At 48.7% G+C, this 22,316-nt stretch overlaps 3 protein-coding genes across 9 annotated transcripts; 2 read left to right on the top strand and 1 right to left on the bottom strand.

The window, feature by feature from the left end:
• Positions 1-8,899: 8,899 nt before the first annotated feature.
• Positions 8,900-12,359, top strand: LOC101763414 (galactoside 2-alpha-L-fucosyltransferase). 2 transcript variants are annotated; one of them, XM_004952160.3, is made up of 2 exons: positions 8,900-9,315; positions 10,527-12,359. In XM_004952160.3, exons 1-2 carry the CDS (start codon positions 9,072-9,074, stop codon positions 11,996-11,998), a joined length of 1,716 nt encoding a protein of 571 aa, XP_004952217.1. In that variant the 5' UTR covers positions 8,900-9,071; the 3' UTR covers positions 11,999-12,359. The 2 variants fall into 2 exon arrangements, with proteins under 2 accessions (XP_004952217.1, XP_022680572.1); XM_022824837.1 differs by having other exon boundaries at positions 9,187-9,315; positions 9,605-12,359.
• Positions 12,360-12,742: 383 nt separating this feature from the next.
• Positions 12,743-17,740, top strand: LOC101760995 (galactoside 2-alpha-L-fucosyltransferase). Its single transcript, XM_004952152.3, has 2 exons — positions 12,743-13,141; positions 16,008-17,740. The coding sequence occupies exons 1-2, from the start codon at positions 12,868-12,870 to the stop codon at positions 17,483-17,485; spliced, it is 1,752 nt and encodes a 583-aa protein (XP_004952209.2). The 5' UTR covers positions 12,743-12,867; the 3' UTR covers positions 17,486-17,740.
• LOC101761395 (cytochrome c-type biogenesis CcmH-like mitochondrial protein) lies at positions 17,685-22,115 on the bottom strand. 6 transcript variants are annotated; one of them, XM_004952158.4, is made up of 4 exons: positions 21,937-22,115; positions 19,552-19,748; positions 18,408-18,539; positions 17,685-18,228 (listed from the first exon to the last, which is right to left on the bottom strand). In XM_004952158.4, exons 2-4 carry the CDS (start codon positions 19,690-19,692, stop codon positions 18,043-18,045), a joined length of 459 nt encoding a protein of 152 aa, XP_004952215.1. In that variant the 5' UTR covers positions 19,693-19,748; positions 21,937-22,115; the 3' UTR covers positions 17,685-18,042. The 6 variants fall into 6 exon arrangements, with proteins under 6 accessions (XP_004952215.1, XP_004952216.1, XP_004952211.1 ...); XM_004952159.4 differs by having other exon boundaries at positions 19,552-19,714; XM_004952154.3 differs by lacking the exon at positions 21,937-22,115 and adding an exon at positions 20,616-21,389.
• Positions 22,116-22,316: the final 201 nt, after the last annotated feature.

Genomic DNA, 22,316 nt, shown 5'->3' with positions numbered 1-22,316 from the left:
TAGTTTCCAATCTTGATAACAGTGCAATGAAACTGTGCACTGAGATTGACCTAACACTGTAATGAAATTATGCACTAAGACTTAAGCAGGCGTGCGCCCATGTTTCAAAACCCCTCCTGTTTAACATAAAAAGATATGGGTTTGCAACTGACAGCTTAGGATAACAACCGTAAAAGAGAGTTTAGCATTCATGTGCTTAGTGAAGTGAATCTTGAACGAGATCGATATATGCCATCTCATTTTATCGCACCTTCAATTCTTCATCATCACAGTTTTGAAATAATTTCAAAAGGTCTTAGCTTTTGTTTAAGTTCTGTAGGATGACAAAAAAAAAAGAAAAGAAAGGAAAACTAGCTAGCCAGTCCGTGGGCGGTGGGTATTGTCAAGCTAAGCCATGACATGGCTTGAGGGGGACACTTGGCTCTCTACGTAGTACAGTTTTGTGGTCATGCATATGCATGCAACCGTGCGCCGCTTGACAACGTCAAATAAGGCGGCCGGGAAACATGTTGTTTGGCCCAGCATCCGATACGTATCCTGGACACATGGGCTATAGCCTCCAGGGGACAGACACACAGTCTCTCACGTGGTTTCCTTCCTTGCCATTGTATTGTGCCTATCCGGTCGCGCGGCAGGCGAAACGCAATGCTCCTACGTCGCCGTTCGCCGGCCGTACGTCGGTCTGATCTCCAAAGCTGACGACGCAGATCAATCCGCCGCCCCTGTCCCGTGCATATGCAGCGATACCAGGAATTAATCTTCATGTCTACGGAATTCCGGCGACTCGAAATATAACAGGAATTGTCCGTTGAGTTGAATCGATGCCAAGTCCCGCGCAGTTGTCGTCCAGATTTATCTTAGACTCTGACGAACACCTCGCCTAGCTTGCCGACCTTGCACGAGTCCCAGCCTTTTATTAGTTCAAAACCGCGGCAGCTTCGCCGCTCCTTCTTCCACACATGCAGGCTTCCATGTGCTTGCTCCTCCCCCTTCACTCGTTTCTAAATTTAGGCGACGTGGCACCGTACCCTAACAGTACTGTTACTTGTTGAGAGCGAAACAAAGAAAGAGCGAGAATTAAAGCATCATGGACGTGAAGGGCGGCAGCGACGGCACTACCGGCGGTGGCGCAGACAAGCGCCACTGTTTGTGGTGGGCAGCGCCACCCGAGCCGCAGCCGGAGGCCGTAATAAGGAGGAGATGAAGGCGGCTATCGTGGGGGTGCTATCTCTACCGCGAAAAAGTTTTGCACTCTAGGTTCCAATCCTATAAATTATACATGGTAATTCTAGGATAGGTAAACGCGAAATGTAAGTGCAATAGGAAATCCGGAAGGTAAATGTGAAAGAATTGGTAGAATTGTAGTTGCTTATCTTAGCTATAACCGAACTTGAGTCCTGAACAACCTGAGAATTTACATCAGAGATTATATCTCTATTGCTAATACCCTCTCTCAATCTGAAGCTTCTGTTGACTGAAGATTTAGATTGTGCACAAAATTATTCATCTGGCGCAAAGACATGATCACCTGAAGGAATGAACCGCTGATTATTCATAACTCGTTCTCGAACAAAGCGAAAGTCAATCTCTATATGCTTTGCTCTAGCATGAAACACCGAATTAGCAGACATATATGTTGCTCCCAAATTATCACACCACAACACAAAAGTATCTTTAATTCTTATTCCAAGTTCGGCATTCTAGCCAAATTATCTCCACTGTTGCATTTGCCATGGATTTATATTCAGCTTCATGCTTGACCTGAAAACTGTAGCTTGCTTTCTGTCACTCCAGGACACAAGATTGGAACCGAAAAATATCGCAAACCCTCCTTTAGACCTCCTGTCATCAATGCTTCCAGCCCAATCGGCATCTAAAAATCCACTGACAAGAGTAGACGAACACTTCTAAATTTTCAAGCTCAAATTTATAGTGTACTGTATGTACCTCAATATGCACTTAACTGCAGTCCAATGCAGTGTGGTGGGCGAAGAATATGACAAATCCGGTCGTGTCAATATTAAATATTGGAGAGCTCCAACCACACTTCTATATCGAGTACTATCTTCAGCACTTAACAGTTCACCTTCATGACTTGAAAGTTTTTCCGACGACGACAATGGAGTAGTAGACGGCTTGCACTTGGTCATGCCAACTCGCTCCAGGATGTCACTTGTATATTTGCTTTGAGAGAGAAGTATGCAATCCTTTCCTTTCTTGACCTCAATACCCAAGAAATAATGCAGCTCACTAAGATCTTTTAATGCAAAGTCTTTCCTTAAGTCTTCTAGTAATGCCGCAACAGCTTCTGATGATGAACTTGTAACAATGATATCGTCAACATAGATGAGCATGTAAATTGTCACATTCCCTTTTCTATAAATAAACAGCAACATATCTAACTTCTAACTTAGAGGCAACAAAACCAAGACTAATCAACTTTGAGCTCAATCTCGAGTACCAGGCTCTAGGTGCCTGCTTCAGACCATAAATAGCTTTGTCCAACTTGCAAACAAAGTCTGATTTACTCTGATCTTCAAAACCTGGTGGCTGCTTCATATAAACTTCCTCTTCCAGAACACCATGCAAGAACGCGTTCTGTACATCTAACTGTCAAAGATACCATCCTCGAGAGACTGCAATAGATAATACCAGCCTGACTGTAGCAATTTTAACAACAGGACTGAAAGTGTCCTCATAATCAATCCCATACCGTTGTTTGAAACCTTTGGCCACTAATCTGGCTTTATATCTGTCTATGCTGCCATCAGCTCTTTTCTTGATTTTATAAACCCATTTGCAATCAATTAAATTTCTGCCCGTGTCATCAGGAACAAGATGCGATGTCCCATTGCGTATTAATGCATCATATTCTTCTTGCATTGCTTGCTGCCATTTAGGATCTCCAAGAGCCTCTTGCACAGAATTAGGTTCACCAGTAGAGGAAAAGAAACCATAACGAATCATACCATCATACATTTTCTTCGGCTTGACAATACCACTTTGCAACCTTGTTTGTCGTCGTTGTACTAGAGACAGAGCAGGAGAACCAGATCCTGGTGCTGGCGCATCTGCCGTAGAGGATCCAGCGGAGGGATTTTGCGTGGGAGGCCCTAGCGTGCGGGACAGAGCTAAAACGGAGGGCCCCCATGCGGCAGGCTGTCACACGGGCTGGCGCACGCTGCAGGAGAGCTGACGGGCGGACTAGCGCGCTGCAGGCGGGCTGACGAGCGAGCCGCCGCACGAGTCGGGCGAGCTGAGAAGCGAGCCAACCTGCGAGCCGCCGCGTGAGCCGGGCGAGCCAAGGAGCGAGCCAACCTGTGAGCCGCCGCACAAGCCGAGCGAGCTGTCGCGTACTGTAGGCGAGCCGAGGAGCGAGCCATCGGGCGAGCCGAGTGCGGCAGGCGCAGAAGCTGTGCCGCCGGCACCTTCTGCTGCCAAATCTTCCTGGAGTGCCGCGCCGTGATCTTCTGCAGGTGGAAGTAGAACAAAGGGAGGAACGCCAGGAACCCCTTCTGCTACCAAATCTCCATCTGCCTGTAAATCACCACTTGTACCAGGAATATTAGCAGCATTAGTAATATCAGAAGCAACACAATTTTCATCCCCCAGATAATGAAGATGATCAGGAAGAAGAACAATTTCCTTGCGGAGTTGAGCACTCGCATTAGGATGAAGTTTTGCGAACATAAAAACAGCTTCATCAAAGATAACATCGCGTGAGATATAGATCCGGCCGGTGGAGATGTCGAGACATTTGAAACCCTTGTGCATGGAACTATAACCAAGGAAAGCACATTGGGTAGATCGAAAAGAAAGCTTCCTGGTGTTATATGGTCGAAGATTTGGCCAACATGCGCAGCCAAAAATGCGCAAGTTCTCATAACTTGGGTTCTCTTGAAGAAGATGCTCTGCAGGCGTCTCATAATTTATGACCTTGCTTGGCAGCAGATTAATAAGATGCGTGGCAGTGAGAAAAGCTTGATTCCAAAATTTTAATGGCATAGAAGCATGCGCAAGGAGAGCTAGACCAACCTTGATGATGTGTCAGTGCTTTCGTTCTGCCGCACCATTATGTTGGTGAGCATGCGGACAGGAGTAACTAGACCAACCTCGATGATGTGTCGGTGCTTTCGTTCTGCCGCACCATTCTGTTGGTGAGCATGTGGACAGGATACTCGATGGGTAATGCCAATGTGCTGAAAAAAGGAATTTAATTTCTCATACTCTCCTCCCCAGTCAGATTGTAGACAGAGGATTTTCTTGTTAAATTTTCTTTCGACGAGATTTTGGAAGTCTTGAAAGACTCTAAAAACATCAGAATTTTGGCGCAAGAGATAGATCCAGGTAAATTTTCTGTAGTCATCGATAAAGCTGACATAGTAGAGATGGGGACAATTGAAACAGGAGCTGGTCCCCAAATGTTAGAATAAATCAAATCAAGCGGAGCACTGGAATTTTTTTTTTTTGAAATGGAATAAGGAAGTTGATGTCTCTTAGCCTTTTGACGAGAATCGCAAACAGACTCTAAATTCTTATCACTAGCACATGGCAAATTATTTGAACTAAGCACTCTTTTGACAATAGGAATAGCTGGATGGCCTAGCCGACTATGCCATCTAGAAGTAGACGGCTTGTTAACTCCATAAGCTTGTTTTCATGGACCTTCTTTAGATAAATCCAATGCTAGGGGATAGAGACCATATTTGCATCTACCTTGATGTAGGATTTTCATCGTGTCCTGATCCTTGATAAGAAAGAAATTTGGATGAAATTCAAAGCATAATTATCTCGTGCTAATTTGTGGACGGAAATGAGATTTTTATGTGAGCTGGGAACTTGAAGAATATTCTTAAGATGTAAGCTTTTATGAGGGGTATGAAAAATTGTATGCCCGATATTACTAATTTTCATACCTGATCTGCTGGCAGTGTGAACTTGATCACGCCCGGTGTACTTGTCACGTACTGTCAGCTTCTCCAATTTGCTAGTCACATGATCTGTAGCACCGCTGTCGACATACCAGTTTGTATCAGAACCATAACCTGTTTCTACAGCGCCTGCTGTCTTGCTGTATTGCTGATCATCCTCATCATAGCGGTACCAACACCTTGGAGCTTAATGTCCAACTTTCTTGCAGATCTGACACTGCACCTTTTTCTTGGCTGAATTGGCACCATTGTTACTGCTGATTTGTGGTTTTCCTCCACGTCCGTGACCAGGCGCGCCACGGCCTTGGCCAAACCGGCCACCACGGCCACCACTGCCACCCCTGTTTCCACATCCACGGTTGAAACTGCGACCACAAGAGGCTGAATTTGCTGAAGATTGAAACTATCCCACTTCTTGGAACATCTCCAGCCGCAGGTCATACTCCATAAGTTGTGAGTACAGATCGAAAGTGAAATAGCATCACCATGGCCAAGCATAGAGGACACAAAAGGATGATAATCGAAATCTAAACCATTGAGAATATGCGCCACAACTTCATCATCTCCAATAGACTTACCAGCGGCTGCAAGCTCATCCTTGATATTTTGCATCTTGTTGAAGTAAGCCGACGTACTCAGATTTCCCTTCTTCAGAGTCGCCAGTTGCATGCGCAGATTAGTAACCCGCGCTCTTGATTGCGCCGCAAACATGATCTCCAGCGTTTTCCACGCTTCAGCAGAGGTCGTCGCAGTTGCCACTCCTGCTAGTACTTCCCTGGTAATTGAATTTAGCAGGTAGCTGAGGAGTTGTTGGTCTTTGCTTATCCACGAATCGTACTCAGGGTTAGAGACTTCTTGCTTCTTTCCTTCCACCACAATCTCCAAGATCTTGCTTGGCGCCAGCACAGTGCCTTCCAGGATCCCGACGAGTTGAGCACCACGAACAACCAGGAGGAATTGCGCCTTCTACAGGACATAATTGTCCCGCATGAGTTTCTCCGAGATCGTCGACCCAAGTTGAGCCGAGAGAGAAGAGGATGTGCCGGCCATGGTGGAGTTTCAGGCGTGAGCAGTAGATGTATTTAGGAAGAGGTTGCTCTGATACCGTGAAAGAATTGGTAGAACTGTAGTTGCCTATCTTAGCATACTACAGGTTGTGTGTTAATATATAGGAGCATCTCAAAGACTCCAGATAGGTTGCAATTGGCGGTTGCTAGGAGTCCGGTTCGGTTGTGTAGGATTACATATTGGAGATAAAGCTAAACAAACTGTCTTATCTATAACCGAATCTGAGTCCTGAACAACCTGAGAATTTACATCAGAGATTATATCTCTATCGCTAATAAAATGAGGGAGAGAAGGCAAACTTCGATGTGGTGATACGGCAATTTTTACTGAGGTATCGAAAAGCAAAACTTTCCACTAATCCTCATTGTTGGAGCTCCTCTCAAAGGCAACACCCGCACAAGGGTATAAGCTCCCTGGTCAAGTAACTCCGTAGGATAGCCGATGGGCTTTCTCCATGCACAAGTGGGTCTCCGCCTAGCCTATCTCGGACACTCCTTGCCACTCTTCACTTGGTAGAGATTCGACAAAACACCTAGAGCCGCTTCTCCCTATGACAAGCACCGGCGACCACTCCACGAAACGCAGTTGGAGGATCTCGCAAGACTTACAAGCACCAAATTTACAACTCTGGGTATGCGCAAGCACCGATACAAAGGAGGTGTGCAAACCTCGCATAACTCTAGATTAAACCCCAAAGCAATGCGCTAAGAGGCCTAAACTAGCACTAATCAAGACCTAAGTCTTATGCTAATTGATTTAATCTTCTCTCGAGAACTTTGGTGGCTAGAGCACTTGTTTGTATGTGAGAATCAAGCTTATAGCTTCTCCAAGCTCTAACACATCTCAAATGCCCGGGCAATGAGGTATATATAGAGCCAACACCAAAAACTAGCTATTGCTCCAATGGTCACCAAAACCGTAGTCACTGACTGATTCGGTGCAGTGGTCCAAGTCCGACTAGCCGTTGAGCCACTGACACCCGAGCCCCACGCATCACCGACTGATTCGGTGACTCCTGAGCTGCTGTCTTCCTTCATCTTCTGTCACCAACTTAATCAATGCCTTGGTCACTATGCCCACTGTATGAATCGATAGGGCCTCAATTATACTCCAAAACTTCCAGAGCCGATCGTAAGCCGAGCCGATCACACCGATTAATTCGATGGTGATCCATTGTGCCCACCGAATGAGTTGGTGCACACAGTACACATCCTTGGCCCTGCTGTTGTCCTTTTAATCATCGGTTGATTCGGTGACCTTATTGGTCACCACCGAAAGGGTCGATGAATTGTGTCGGTGCGCAATTCTAGCAGGATTCACTTCAATTCTTCACGTGTCTTTGTTCTAGCTTCATTACCATCATTTGTAAGCCTTAGAATAAGACTATCTCTGGATTTTGCTATCATTTGGATGACATAGAATTCTTCTAAGTTTTTTTTCTTCTCATTTTGATGATTTTTGTAATTCATTCTTAGGACCTATAAAACACCTACAAAGGTACATCTTGCAACATATTAGTCCCAATGACTACGTTTTCATTAATTATCAATATCATAATGGCCTAGTAGGGCCATTTTCCTTACAATGCATACCCTCGAAATACACAGACCATAATGGTAAATTAGTTTAGAAACTTGCTACAATCAATCCGTTCAAAGGTTATAGGTCTATGGTCGAGCCATGCTGTACTCTCATGTTCATAAAGTATGGAGTTTTTGACATGAACTTAGTCTCTACAGTGGGCGCTACATTGGTGGAAAATGCGCCTTTAGTCCCGGTTGGATAAAACCAAAGATCCTGAAAATCCAACCGGGATTAAGTTTTCGAGACAAAGGGAGGTTCTTTAGTCCTGAGTCATTCACCTAGGACTAAAGACCCCCTTTAGTCCCGGTTGGTTGATGGAACTAAAAAGTTTCAAAAAAATTAAAAAAGAGGCCGGCGCGGGCGTCTGCCCGCCGCTCGTCCGCTTGTGCTGGCCCACAGCTCGCCCGCCGCTGCTTGTCCGCCCACCCGCCCGTGCCGGCCCACCGCTCGCCCGCCCACGCCAGCCCACCACTTACCCGCGTTCGCCCGCCGCCCGCCCGCCCACCGCTCGCCTGCCCGTGCCGGCCCACCGCCGCTCACCCGCTGCGCGCCCGCTACTCGCCTGCCACTTCTCTCCAGGAGAGGAGGAGGAGGAGGAGAGAAGATAGGAAGAAGAGAAACGTCTAGGCAAGGAGAAATTAAGGGAGAGGTGGCTGCACTAGGAGAGGATAAGGGGCCGGAGGAGCGGGGCGTTTACAACTGGAACTAAATGGGAGGTTTTAGTCCCAGTAGTTTTTTTACAATTAGGACTAAAGCTCCCCTGTCGGTGGCTTTCGGTAGCTCATTTTTGACCTGGGACTAGTCCCGGGTCCAAAAATCAACCGGGACAAAAGAAAAACCCTGGATGAAAGGTCAGTTTTATACTAGTGCTACCTTTAACATGAGAAAGCAATGAAACTATAAAATTACTTTATCGTAAAGTATTTTATGATAAATTTAATACCGTCCATCTAGCCAATCCAACATTTTTAAAAAATATAGTTAATGTTAAATTTATCATTAATGATAACTTCTAAAAACTTATGGTCCATGTCAAAAACTGTGAGGAAAACTTGATCACTCTCGCTTTTGCTGGAATTCCGTAGCCGAGGCCCGTGCTGCCGTGTATATGCATGCATGGACTTGGACTCGAATCTCTTGAGTACTTGACGCATATACCAGGCCAGGAATCTTCATGTCCACCGGAATAAGGCGAACCGCAGCACAACAGAAATTGTCCGTGGACGCGTGATGGTCAAAGTCTCGCGCGGCGTCCAGAGCCCGCACCACAGAAATTCTAGCCCGCACTTATCTTCTCGCTCGCCGGGCCCGGACGTGTATGAGTTCCCAACCGAGGCAGCTTCGCCGCTCCTTCTTCTCTTCCATATATACAAATATGCATGCTTCCAAGCTCCGCTCCCTTCGTTTCTAAGTACAGGCTACATCGCCTGCCCCCGTACCCTCCAACTAGTTGTTGATGAGAGCGAAACAAAGAGCGGGAAGTAAAGCATGGACGTGAAGGGTGGCGGCGGCGGCGGCGCGGACAAGCGCCAGTGCTCGTTCCCTGCGTCGCCGCCCGAGCTGCAGCCGGAGGCCGTAAGGAGGAGGTGGCGGCCGCCGTCGTCAAGGAGGAAGGCCCTGCTGCCGGCCGTCTGCGTTGCAGCGGCCGTGGCCGTGGCCGTCGTCGTGCTGTGCGCCGGCGGGGGCTCGCTCGACGGGGTGCGGGACTACTTGTTCTTCCGCGACGCACAAGGTACGCACGCGGCACGCGCACGGGTGCATTTACTTTAACCACAGCCTAGAGCCCTAGACTAACACCTCAAAATTAAACTAACCTAACAGCCAGTCCATCCGTTTCCAGTGTTCGTGACAGCAAATATAATTGATCGTCACTCTTGTTTTGTCAGAGTTTCTGGTTCTCTTCCTCCTCCGTACGTCTATAAAAACCATGACGTAGTCTTTGCGACCATGCATGCCTATGGCTGAATGGCTCTACTCTTTCTTTAAAAAAAAAAGTCTAATCTGTACCTTGGACTTTTCAGTTCGCCTAGGCTGGATCATCTTTCCATTGCACTTTGAGCCTATATTGTTCCAAGCGGATAGAGGTCGATATTGGCTAGTGGATGGCAGCGATGCAAGATCACACTACAAAAGGTAGAGAAGAAGATGATATTTGAGCCCGTCAGTGCGGTGGGAATTAATGTAATGTTACATCAAAGATAACGATAAGGGACTCCACACTTGGTAAAAAGTGGCAAGACGGGAGAGATCATACAGGAGCAGGTGATCTGATGTCCGGATCGAGTTCAGTAATGAGATGTCTTATTAATTAAGGTCAACAAAAGCTGATGCATACATTTCAGAGTGGATCAGTGCAATAGTCGTCGTTGGCTCATTGCACCGTTGTTGTATGGGTGGAGAAGCCCCGGTATGCACTGATCTTTGGGTGAGCGGCCAAGCTCCGGCAAGTAGGACAATGCAAGTTGCTATCTTGGTCATGGAGCACTTATGATTGACCACTATCATCTAGTAGTGTGTATAATTCCTAAGTTGAGGAAGTCCATGCAGACATGTAGTTGAGCCTATTTTTTAAGGAATCACATTATTAGTTTATTACCATAAATAGCATGTTCGAAATACAAGAATTACAAATGAATTTTGCAGAAATTGATTGAAATAGTATCACGGTGTGTAATTTGAGAAATACTCCCTCCTGAAATATAAGTTATTTTATTTACGCTAAGTCAAATAATTCAAAGTTTAGTCAAACTTATAGAGAACGTATCAAATAAGTAAATTATAAAAATGTATTTCAATGACTAAACTTTCATTGATCGAGTCCGGTATCATGACAATGATGGATCTAATTATATACGCATTTGATATCGTAAATATTATTACTTTTTTCTCATTTTTCTTTTATGTTTGCTGAATATATATATGACTCGGATGACATATCTCCAGTGAACCTCACCGCCGACCATCTCCTCGACGGCCTTCTCACTGCTGAGTTCAGCTACCGTTCCTGCCGGAGCCGTTATGAGTTCGGCAGTTACCACAAGAATTCGTCGCATAAGCCATCACCCTACCTCCTCTCCAAGCTGCGGAAGCAAGAAGCGCTCCAGAAGCGCTGCGGCCCCGGCACGCCCGCTTACAAGAATGCCCTCCGGCGGCTCCAATCCAGCGACGGCGCCGCCACCGGCGTCGAGGACGGTGACTGCCGCTACCTCGTGAACATCAGCTTCCGTGGCCTCGGCAACCGGATGATCGCCGTCGCGTCGGCCTTCCTCTACGCCGTGCTGACGGAGCGCGTCCTCCTCGTCCACTGGGGCAAGCAGGATGCGGCTGACGTCTTCTGCCAGCCCTTCCCGGGCGCCACGTGGCTGCTGCCGCGCGCCTCCGGCAAGCGTTCACCGCTCAGGAACCTCGACGATTACGGCGGGGAATCAAAGGAGAGCCTGGGGAACATGCTCCAAAGCGGCGGCGCCGTCGTCGTGTCCGCCGACGGGAACGTGTCCTGGGCGTCCCCGCGGCGGCCGCCGGCGTACGTGTACCTACACCTTTCCGGCGGCTATGGCTTCCACGACAAGCTCTTCTACTGCGGCGCGCACCAGCGGCTCCTCCGTGGCGTGCCGTGGCTGCTCATGAGGACGGACAGCTACCTGGTGCCGGGGCTGTTCCTCACGCCGCCGTTCGTCGGCGAGCTCGAAGCCATGTTCCCGGAGAAGGACGCCGCGTTCCACCACCTCGGCCGGTACCTCTTCCACCCCAGCAACGCCGTCTGGCGCGCCGTCACGAACTACCACCGCGCCAACCTCGCCGGCGCCGCCGGCCGGCGCGTCGTCGGCATCCAGATCAGGGTGTTCGACAAGAAGCAGCCGCCGCAGCTAGTCCTGGACCAGCTCCTCTCCTGCGTCCGCAACGAGAAGCTCCTCCCGGGGATCGCAGCATCCAACGACGACGCCGTCCTGGTGACGTCGCTGAGCTCGTGGTACTACGAGCGGATCGCGGCCGAGTACGGCGGCGGGGTCGCCGGCGGCGGCGTGCACCAGCCGAGCCAGGAGGGCAAGCAGCGGTGGGGCGACGCGGCGCACGACGTGAAGGCGCTGAGCGAGATGTACCTGCTCAGCACGTGCGACGTGCTCGTCACCAGCGGCTTCTCCACGTTCGGGTACGTCGCGCAGGGGCTAGCCGGGCGGCGGCCGTGGGTCATGGCGAGGCCGTCGCCGTGGGAGGAATGGAAGGAGGGCCAGGCCGCGCCGGAGCCGCCGTGCCGGCGCGCGCTCTCCGTCGAGCCGTGCTTCCACTCGCCGTCGTACTACGACTGCGCGGCGGGGAGGGACGTGGAGCTGGACAGGGTGAGGCCGTACATCAGGCGGTGCGTGGACGTCAGCTGGGGAATACAGCTTGTCAACGAAAGCAGCAGCCGATGGTAACATTTACCTGGTGGCCATGGCAGTTAATTAACACACGGCAAATTCAAAAAGCAAAGTCAACCACTGACGGAGCGAGCAAAAGAGGCTTCACTAGCTTAGCTTGCACGCCCTTTGTGCACTGTACCATACGCTCGAAAATCCTTTAATTTAGGGGCGTTTGGACTTTGGATCGGCTTTCAGATGTTGAAAACTAGCAAAAAGATACGTATCATTCCAGATTCTCTTGAGAAGCTGTTGCTTGGGTAGGCTACCTGATGTATGTAGCTTGGTGTTTGGTAGTCTGGTTTTTTTTGTTGGGCAGCCTATACTATACAGGCCGAACTGAGAAATGTTTGGAATGCCCTTGAGGTTTTGAAAGAAACATCATTCTTCTCCCAGGTGTCCTCTCTTCATATCCAAGTTGTGCTAGCACACAAGAATGCCATTTGTAGCTAAAGTCATCTGTTCCGAAACTCCATACGTTCCTGCCTGCAGCTGCATTATAGGTAACTAGGAACGAGAAGTGGGCCGTTTCGACCGGCCAAAACCAGCAGCACACCACCACAGGAATCGCACGAAATAATCCAGCGTCACAGCGATCGTGATCCGGTCCCCCATGTGGTTATCTTTGGTCTTGAGCTTTAGCAAGTTGCCGGCCTTTTTCTCCACACGTACGCGCATGTCTGACGTATCCCCCGCCGTATATACCGTATATAGATACCACAGCTTCGGTCCAAGCCTCCAATTCCGCGCAACTGCCAAGTCGTGGCCGGCCGGCCGGCCGGGTCATATATCCAGGTGACCCACCACAGCGCCCGCGTACGTGCTGCAACTGCTCTCAGAGCGAGAGAACTTAACCAACCGGTGAAGCGATCAATCGAGCGTCGACCATGCAGCAGCAGCAGCAGCAGCAGGCCAACTCCTCATCATCGTCGCCGGCGGCGTCCTCGAGCTCACATGCGGCGGCAGCCATCTTGGCCGCGGCGAGTTGGTTGCCGTGGTGGCCGTCGAGGACCAGGAGCTGCGCGGCGAGGAGGGCCCTGCCGGCCGTCTGCGTCGCGGCGGCCGTGGCCACCGCCGTCATCGTCCTCACCGCCGACGGCGGCTGGTGGGGCCGCGCGCCCGACGAGATGCCGGCCTCCTTGTTCTCCGACGACCCGCGAGGTTCGTATATTCTCAGTTGCTACAAACAACGTAACATAGTGCTCTGCGATCGTCCCCTCCTGGCCTCCTCGATGTCACCGAACCAAACGTACGCGTGCCAGCCAACAAATCATGTCGATTTCAATCCCATATCCATGCGTTTCTTTACAGATACAGATTATATTTTTTTGAGATAAAAAACATGAGATGGGTATGGCCTATTATATGCGAGTCTACTGATGGCTACGAGACAAAACCACCCTGCTTTGCTACCCAGAATATCTCCAGGTCCGTCGAGCGGTGTCGACATACTTTTGATAAGCTCTGCTGTAAGGCCAGCCGGCGGCTGCGTGCATGCGTGCTGTGCCCGTCGTCGTCCCCTCCGACGAACACGTCGGCAGCGGCGGGACTCCCGCCCGGAGGACACGCACACGCACGTTGGGTCAACCGTGGTCGTCCCCTGCATGCATGTATTCTCACTTGGATTTTCTATGAACACGTGTCGATTGGCGCCCCACGTCCGATGCGAGACCTGCGCACTATCTAGCTAGTTGCTACTCGGACTCTATAGTGGTCAGGGAAGAGAAGAATAATGCCACTTAATTTACCAAGTCTTAATTATCACAGTCAGAACACAAACATACTGTGACCATCACGATCGTTCTTTTGAGAAGTAGTGACTGTGGTATGATAGCCGGTTTCTTGGGATGATTGTGATGAACCCATATCAGTCAGTTCTTCCCTTTAGTGGCTCCTGATGTGGAACCGGTAGTGATATATGCATTAAAATGGCAGATGATGTGCAGAGAACAGACTGTGAACAGGTGTTTTTTCTTGTGAGAGAGAGTCTGAACAAGTTGTGTTTTCCGATTCTGTAGGTAGCAACTTTCAGATCCATCATGTACCTTCCACATAAAAAAAAGTACGATGACAAAGTATAAATAATCTAATCCTACATGTATAACAGGTTTGTTGTAAAACATTTTTTAAAATTTCACTATTAATAGCTAAAATATAACATATTGACAAAATGAAGTTTAGGTGTTTCTTCTAGACTTATCGTGGAACATACCTTTTTTTCAATTAATATACTATATACAAATGTTATTGATGAAAGTGTTACATTGGAGCCATATCGATGTACTAGCCAGTGGGCTTATATTTATGATAGGATGAAGTAAAATTCTACAAAATTGCAAGATTGTGAGATAGCAGATACTCCCTCCATTTATCTTTATAAGACCATTCATCTATTTTATATTATATTATTTATGGTTATAAATTTATAGTTACTGTAGAGTATATTTGATTACGAATCCAACCATATAAAATTTACATTACAAAAATAAAAAATTAATAGTCGTCAAAGATTGCAATGTTTGAATTTTGATATGCGTGTGTACCTTATAAATAAAAATGGAAGGAATAGTATATTAGAGTTTACTACAGGCTACAACCTAGAGACATGGCCAGGCGGAGCAAGGCCTGATGAGAGGGTAGGGTGCACGGCAGTGACAGGACGTTTATGTTGGCTTGCTGAAAATCAGGAATATAAGATGTAGAAATGACCTCTTTTCTGGATGCAGTGATGCAAGATATGACCGCAAATTGTATGCAGACGATACTAAAGATGGCCAGTGCGGCAATGTAGTGTTATACATCAAAAGGCAATGCTAATAAGGACGTCACACTTGCTACACTTACTGACTATCGAGATGTCTTAATGTCGACAAAAGCTGATGAATATATTGGATTCAGAATAAAGCTGATATGAATAACACATTTCATTACGTAATAGTAATAGTCATTATAATCGATCACACTGTTTGGATAGAGAACATGCTGCTATCTTGGCTAGTGAAATAAAAGGATACGACACTGTGGTCTTGGCTATGCTTAGGATGGGCAACAGGTCGACAAGTGAGTATGATAAACTGCTACTTGATCTAGCGAGCAGTTAGAATAGACCACTGTCGTCAAGTCTATGACTCTGATCTTGAGGAAGTACACTTTATTTGGCATCTTTTCAGGATGTCTATCTTCAATATGATGTGTAATGTCCAATATGCCTCCAAAATTCCAAATCCTATGATGGCTTTGTTTGACCATTTAATCAGCGAACATGCCATTATTTTTACACCACCTACACTACAGGCGGCTGGAAAAAAACGCATTCATCCATTTGGCAAAAAAAAAAAAATGCTACTGCTCTGGCCAGATCCGGATCTCCCGACGAAACATTTGTACCAAGCACCACAAAAACAGCACGTTGTGCATATTTACAGGGAATGATGTCATTCATTTATTTTTGTTCACAACTTCACATGCATTCATTCAGTTTTGTTTGCATCTCTCACTTGTTGATAAATTATTATCATTTCATCATAAATTCAAAACAAATTCAAAGCTACTATTTCCATATACCATAGGGGCTGACCATCTTTAGAAGACAAGCCACACAAATCCACAAAAATTTCAGAGTTCACGCGGTATCCATGACGCAATAACTATAATAAATAGTACTTCATCCATTTCAAATTGCAGGTCATTTTGATTTTACTAGATTTATACGTTTTGCTATGCATATAGATATATATTATGTCTAGAAACATAGGAAAAACTATATATCTAGAAAACTCAAACTGCCTTACAATTTGAAACGGAGGGATTATTAAGGAACGAAAACACCCCTCACTGCAACACATGTTTACAATGCAAGGAAGAATTTTGCATAATTCAACTGAGGTTAGTTCATTTCTCATGCAAATTAGAAAATTTCTTTGATGATCAGTACAATCGCCAATTCAAGCTAGTTAATTAATCCCTCAAATTTTATACTGGAATAAAGCTTATACTTTCTATTTTTTCTGTACGTGTGATGAAACAGATTGGGAACCTCCTCCGTCAAACATCACCGCCGACCATCTCCTCGACGGCCTTCTTACCGCTGACTTCAGCTTCGAGTCATGCCGGAGCCGCTACGAGTTCGCCGGTTACCACAAGAAGTCGTCGCACAAGCCGTCTCCCTACCTCATCGCCAAGCTCCGGAAGCAAGAAGCGCTCCAGAAGCGATGCGGCCCTGGCACGACGACGTATGAGAACGCGGTCCGGCGGCTCGATTCCGGCGAGGGCGTCGGCGGCGACGACGGCTGCCGCTACCTCGTGTACATCAGCTACCGCGGCCTCGGCAACCGCATGCTCGCCATCACGTCGTCCTTCCTCTACGCGGTGCTCACCGAGCGCGTCCTCCTCGTTGACGGCGGCAGGGACGCCGGCGAGCTCTTCTGCGAGCCCTTCCCGGGGACGACGTGGCTGCTGCAGCTCGCCGGCGCCGGCTGGTTCTCGCCGCTCAGGAGCCTACAGGGCTACCTGGGCGGCTCCAAGCAGAGCCTCGGCAACATGCTGCAGAGCGGCGGCCCCGTCAGCGTGTCCGCCGACGGGAACGTGTCGTGGTCGGCGCCGCGGCCGCCGACGTACCTGTACGTCCACCTCGCCGGCAGGTACGGCTTCCACGACAGTCTCTTCTTCTGCGGCGCGCACCAGAGGCTCCTCGGCGAGGTGCCGTGGCTCTTCTTGTGGACGGACAACTACATCGTGCCGGGGCTCTTCCTCACGCCGCCGTTCCGCGGCGAGCTCGAGGCCATGTTCCCGGAGAAGGACGCCGTGTTCTACCACCTCGGCCACTACCTCTTCCACCCGGCGAACCCCGTCTGGCACGCCGTCACGAGATACTACTGGTCAAATCTCGCCGGCGCCGCCCGGCGCGTCGGCGTGCAGATCAGGGTGTTCCAGAAGAACCAGCCGCCCCAGGCCGTTCTGGATCAGCTCCTCTCGTGCGTCCGCGGCGAGGGGCTCCTCCAGGAGACGACGACGGTCGCGGCCAACGGCACGTCGTCCTCGGACACCGCCGTCCTGGTGACGTCGCTGAGCTCGTGGTACTACGAGCGGCTCAGGGACGAGTACGGCGGCGGCGTGCACCAGCCAAGCCACGAGGGGCGGCAGCGGTGGCACAACGCGGCGCACGACATGCGGGCGCTGAGCGAGATGGTCCTGCTGAGTATGTGCGACGAGCTCGTCACCAGCGGCTACTCGACGTTCGGGTACGTGGCGCAGGGGCTCGCCGGGCTGCGGCCCTGGGTCATGACCAGAGCGCCCATGTGGGCCGACGACTGGACGGAGGGGCTGGACCCACGGGAACCATGCCCGCGGGCCATCTCCGTCGAGCCGTGCTTCCACTCGCCGTCGGCGTACGACTGCGCGGCGGGGAGGGACGTGGAGCTGGACAAGGTGACGCCCTACATCCGGCACTGCGTCGACGTCAAGTGGGGCATAAAGCTTGTCAATGAAAGCAGCAGCCAGTGGTAACATTGGTCTCATAGGCATGGCCGCATGGCAGTAAACTGACATGTGATTTGTTGTCTTAGTAACACATGAGAAAATAGCTCTAAAAAACGCATGAGAAAATGACAATGTAGAAGAAAAACGCAAAGGGATTCAGTAGATAGGGGAATACTGTAGGTGCACGCATTATCAGGAAATAAAAAGGGTAGAAGACAGTGAAACGTGGTAATCTTGCTGTTTTGGCTATATAGTGGAATGAGTGATAATCTTGTTAACTCATCAACAGGCTTCAGATCCTGCTCACAAAAGCAGCAGGCAGCAGCAAGTACAGACAACAGCCGACTGCTGTCATCTTCTCCCTATCTTCTAAAAATGCGTGGCTTCAGTAACGCAGCAAATCCTGCTAGATCCATGGAGTACAGAGTACACATTGCAAATGTTTGGCTAAACTGAAATTCGTGATCAAAGGTCGCATATATGCATTCACACTCCAAGCTAAAATCTGCATCCTGATCATTTCTATGCTGCTACCATGGGAAAACGAGTACTTCAAAATGCAGGATAGGTGCATGAACACTACTTCATTTGCCTGGCCACCACCACTTTCTTGGAGGCGGTGGAGGTGTAAGGATGTCTAGCATGGTCTCCTTCTCCCTTGGAGTCAGCGGAACCCCTCGGACCAGGTTCAGAGCCATAATGTGAACATTTGTCCTTTGCCTGTGCTTTTGGTAAGCCCAGATGCCAGCTGCTATACCTCCCACAATTATCTGCACAGATGGAAACAATCAGGTGACCAAATGCTTCGTCTCAGATTCAGATTAGCAGATTTCAGGGGTTTTGGTGAGTCACTAGCTCAGTAGCTCTTAAGGAGTAGCACATGCCATTACAACAGTTAGGTCAGACAAATGGAAACATGAACAAAATCTAGATTCTCATTAGGGCTTACAGGTGAAAGCCATATCCCAGCAGTCTGAAGATCAAATTTAGGGGCATACAGGACCGTCTCTCCATACTCGTCCTCTAGTTTCTTGTAGATCTCTTTATCACTCTTTCCCGCTTTTATTTCATCACGAATGAGCTGCAAAATGCCATATCGTCAATGTCTAACCAAAAATATCAATTAAGCTACAGTGAAAAAGTGATGCTGTTAAATTAGCATAACTATTGATTGTTGTTTTCTCCTAGTTGCCAGACATTTCACCTACTGTGCATGGTTGTGTAACAATATATATATACAAATATAGCAGAGGAAGAAAAGAAACACAAAGCTTAACATCCGTTACCACTAGCTAGAGAACGTTCAAGTTTCAAACCAAGTTTTAAAAAGTTTAGTTCTAAATAGAACCTCAAAATCTAAGCACTAACATTTTCGAAAGCAAGAGTCAACAGACCCTTCACATATCAAGGAATACAAACTGTTTCCAGACATGTAATAGATATCTCTGTCTAAAATGCAATGAGATGTTTTTGTCATCATCTTAAGATATCTAAAATTTTTCAAAGTTTGAGCATCTCTGAAAGCCAGTAAACATTATATGAAATATATTTTAAACCAAATGATTGTGCCAAAACAGATTCCATTTTTACAAACCGAGAGTCTAATACCTACATTATTCCAATTTCCAACAAGTCTTACCTGCACTAGGTCAATAACTGAATGGTTGATGCACCAAAACATCAGAAACAAACACATGACAACATCATAACCTGATGAATTAAGTTACAGAACAACTTAAAAAAGCTTATTTAAGAACAGTGCTTTAGCCACCAAGAGGTTAACCTAAGTTATTCAAGGTATGGATATAAGAGATGTACCAAGCAATACAGCTGCTTTGAGTTTGAGGTATAATTGACAGTGTGAAAGCTAAGACATTTCAATATCCAAGTTTTTGTAATTCTTACTTTGCTCCAGAGATATAAAAAGTTGCAATGAAACAACAGAAAGGAACACATAATAATATCAGAAATCTGACTTATTCAGTTAGAGACTGACCAAAAATAACCCTATTACCATGAATCTAGCAAACAAGTCATTCAAGGGTAAAAAGGGTTAGCACCTTTCTAAGCAGAAGGGTAAAAAAGGTTAGTACCTTTCTAAGCAGAATAGCAACATCAGCCTGTGAATCTTCAATTGATTGGCTACCACACTCAGTGCACCGGACATTGTGGCTTATATTTCTCGCACGATTTTCAATGATCTGCCTCTGCTTGACATCTTCCTCAGCTGCCATAGCAAAATCCAACGTACTTGATCTGTATACAGCATCCAATTAGCAAGGGATAGTGCCTGAGAGAAATGAAATTAGGCAAACAGATGAAGTCATAACTTGTGACATCACTCTATAACATGATAAGAGTTGCACAGAAACAAAATCGGATAATCACTTGTTCAAAAAGAATGGTAAACCAAACTGTTGATCAGGAATAATGAATACATAATCCTAACCACCTATCCAATGACTAAGCAAGTCTAGTATATTATAGCTGACCTAAGCAATTGCTGACACAAGAGAAGATACGACCATAAATTTGGCAAGGGAGCATTGCAAATGTGCAGTCGCCCACAAGAAAATGTACATGTAAAAATGCATGCATGCCTCTCGCTACATTAACATTGGTTCTCCTCCAAATGTTTCCCTTCAAATCCAACCAAAAGATGGCCTCAATTTCCAATTTTCCATTCATAAATTTTACTAAGCTCTAAAGTCATAACTTGTGACATCGCTCTATGATATGAGAAGAGTTGCACAGAAACAAATTGAATGGCCTCTTGTTCAGAAAGAATGGTAAACAAAACCGTCAATCAAGAATAACAAATACGCAATCCTAGCTACCTATCCAATGACTAAGCAAGTCTAACAGATTGTAGTTGACCCAAGCAATTGCTGACACAAGAGAAGATACAACCATAAATTTGGCAAGGGAGCACTGCAATTGTGCAGTCTCCCACAAGAAATGTACAAGTGAAAATGCACACATTCCTCTCGCTACATTAACACTGGTTCTCCTCCAAATCTTTCCCTTCAAATCCAACCAAAAGATGGCCTCAATCTCCACTCATAACTTGTACTAAGCTCTAAATTGCAGGTTTCCATTCATAAATTGAACTAAGCTCTGAATTGCAGGTTTGAGTACTAAACAAGATGGTTTGAACCTTTTTATGGAAATTATGTAGACAATCAACAGGGAACCTTAAAGCTGGGTGTCTGAATTATGGCCCCCTTTGGCAGGGCTTTTGCCGCGGCTCCGCGAGCGGCTTCTGTAGAAGCCCTGCCAAACGGTGACCACCAAAATGGCTTCGGGACGGAAGCTCCTCAGAACGCGCTCTCTAGAGCCATTCGACGGAGGAGAAGCCCAAAAAACCGGCTCCCCGTGGCTCCTCCCCGTCGTTTCCTACCCTTGCCCTCGGGGGCCCCGCGGTGGAGGTGGAGGTCGCAGCTGCCTGGGCCTGCAGGATTGGAAGGTGGGAGGCGGAGGCAGAGGCGGCTGCGGTGGGGCTGTGGGCGCCGGTGGGAGGAGGGAGGAGAGGATGGAGGCCACGGTGACGCAGCCAGCGGGCGTAGAGAGACGGCGGCGGCGTGGGCGAGGCCACCGCAAGCGCAGGGAGCTGGGGGCGGAGTCGATGGCGGCGCGAGCAATGGGGCCTGCGAGCTCAGGGGAGGCGGAGGGCGACGGCGGTGCGGGCGAGGGGGCCCGCGAGCTCAGGGGAGGCGAAGGGTGATGGCGGCGCGGGCGAGGGGGCCCGCGAGTGCGGGGAGGCGGAGGACGGCGGTGGCGCAGGGGGCCGAGAGTGGTGGGCAGCCGGCGGGGTCGGTGGGCGAGGAGGCGGCCGACAGGGCAGAGGCGGCGGCGGTGGTGTGCGCCTGTGCGGTGGACGGAGAAGAATGGAAGAGGCAAACGTTTTTCCAATCAGACAAGTGAGAGCCACTCCACCCACCCACCAGAGCAGCCACAATCGGAGCCATTTCACCACAGCAGCAGCGAACAGCAACTTCCGACTACTGTATTTTCTTTCTTTAAAAAATGGATAGAAACCAGCCAGCGAGGACGGTGAGCGCGGACAGAGGAAGTATCCGGCGGCGATGACGCAGCGGACGTGTCGCCGCGAGACACGAGCGCACGAGGCGATGGGAGGGGGCGGATGGGATGCGGGAGGCACAAGGGGCGTGGGACTTCACGGGAGCTGCGGAGTCGCCACTGCCGCCGCCGCTTCCTTGGGGTTCCTCCGCCTGGGCGCATTGGACCGCCGCCGCTCGCCGCGAACGACAACGAAACACTCCCCATCACAAATTAGAAATGTATAAATCCCAAATCAGGCACCGGGTTTCAAATTCCAATCTTTCTCAGCCGGTGATTACCTACATGCCCCTCTAATCGAATCCTGTACCGAGAGAGAAATCCCCCAACAGGACAATCGATCACATCGAATCCTCAGTTGAAAGCTAGTCCCAAACTGGGCAGGGCAATCAACTCACCTGGCACCGGCGGACCGCCCACTACCCTCTGTGGATGCGCGGCAACAGAAGCACGATCACCCAAGGCAGGATGCGTCGCCTTCCACCTGCCGAACGCCCGCCCGACGCGCCGCCGTTGCCCCTCGCCGCCCGACGCGCCGCCGTTGCCCCTCGCCGCCCGACGCGTCGCCGTTCGCCGCCCGGGGGGGTCACGACACCTCGCCCGGCTGCTACGTAAGTAAAGTACGTCTTTGATCCAGCAGCAGCCCAAAGAACATACGTTGCAAGCCCAGAACGGCCCATGAAGCACAAAAACATTCCGGAGCCTTTTACTTTTTCCACCGTGCGCAGCGTTGCTGTAGTGTACTAGCGTGTAGTCCGACACAGGCACACAGCAGCAC

This window comes from Setaria italica, chromosome I, assembly GCF_000263155.2.
Source record: "Setaria italica strain Yugu1 chromosome I, Setaria_italica_v2.0, whole genome shotgun sequence".
Taxonomy (NCBI): Eukaryota; Viridiplantae; Streptophyta; class Magnoliopsida; order Poales; family Poaceae; genus Setaria; species Setaria italica.
Note: the sequence above shows the minus strand (reverse complement) of the source record. Positions and strands in the feature narration are given on the sequence as shown.

Excerpts from the sequence above, each read along its gene's own strand:
- LOC101761395 (XM_004952158.4), bottom strand. The coding sequence starts at position 19,692 with ATGGCAGCTGAGGAAGATGTCAAGCAGAGGCAGATCATTGAAAATCGT. Across the intron at positions 18,540-19,551 it reads TTGCTATTCTGCTTAGAAAG|CTCATTCGTGATGAAATAAA; the intron begins GTACTAACCTTT and ends GGCATTTTGCAG. Across the intron at positions 18,229-18,407 it reads CTGGGATATGGCTTTCACCT|ATAATTGTGGGAGGTATAGC; the intron begins GTAAGCCCTAAT and ends CCATCTGTGCAG.
- LOC101763414 (XM_004952160.3), top strand. The coding sequence starts at position 9,072 with ATGGACGTGAAGGGTGGCGGCGGCGGCGGCGCGGACAAGCGCCAGTGC. Across the intron at positions 9,316-10,526 it reads GTTCTTCCGCGACGCACAAG|TGAACCTCACCGCCGACCAT; the intron begins GTACGCACGCGG and ends ACATATCTCCAG.
- LOC101760995 (XM_004952152.3), top strand. The coding sequence starts at position 12,868 with ATGCAGCAGCAGCAGCAGCAGCAGGCCAACTCCTCATCATCGTCGCCG. Across the intron at positions 13,142-16,007 it reads GTTCTCCGACGACCCGCGAG|ATTGGGAACCTCCTCCGTCA; the intron begins GTTCGTATATTC and ends GTGATGAAACAG.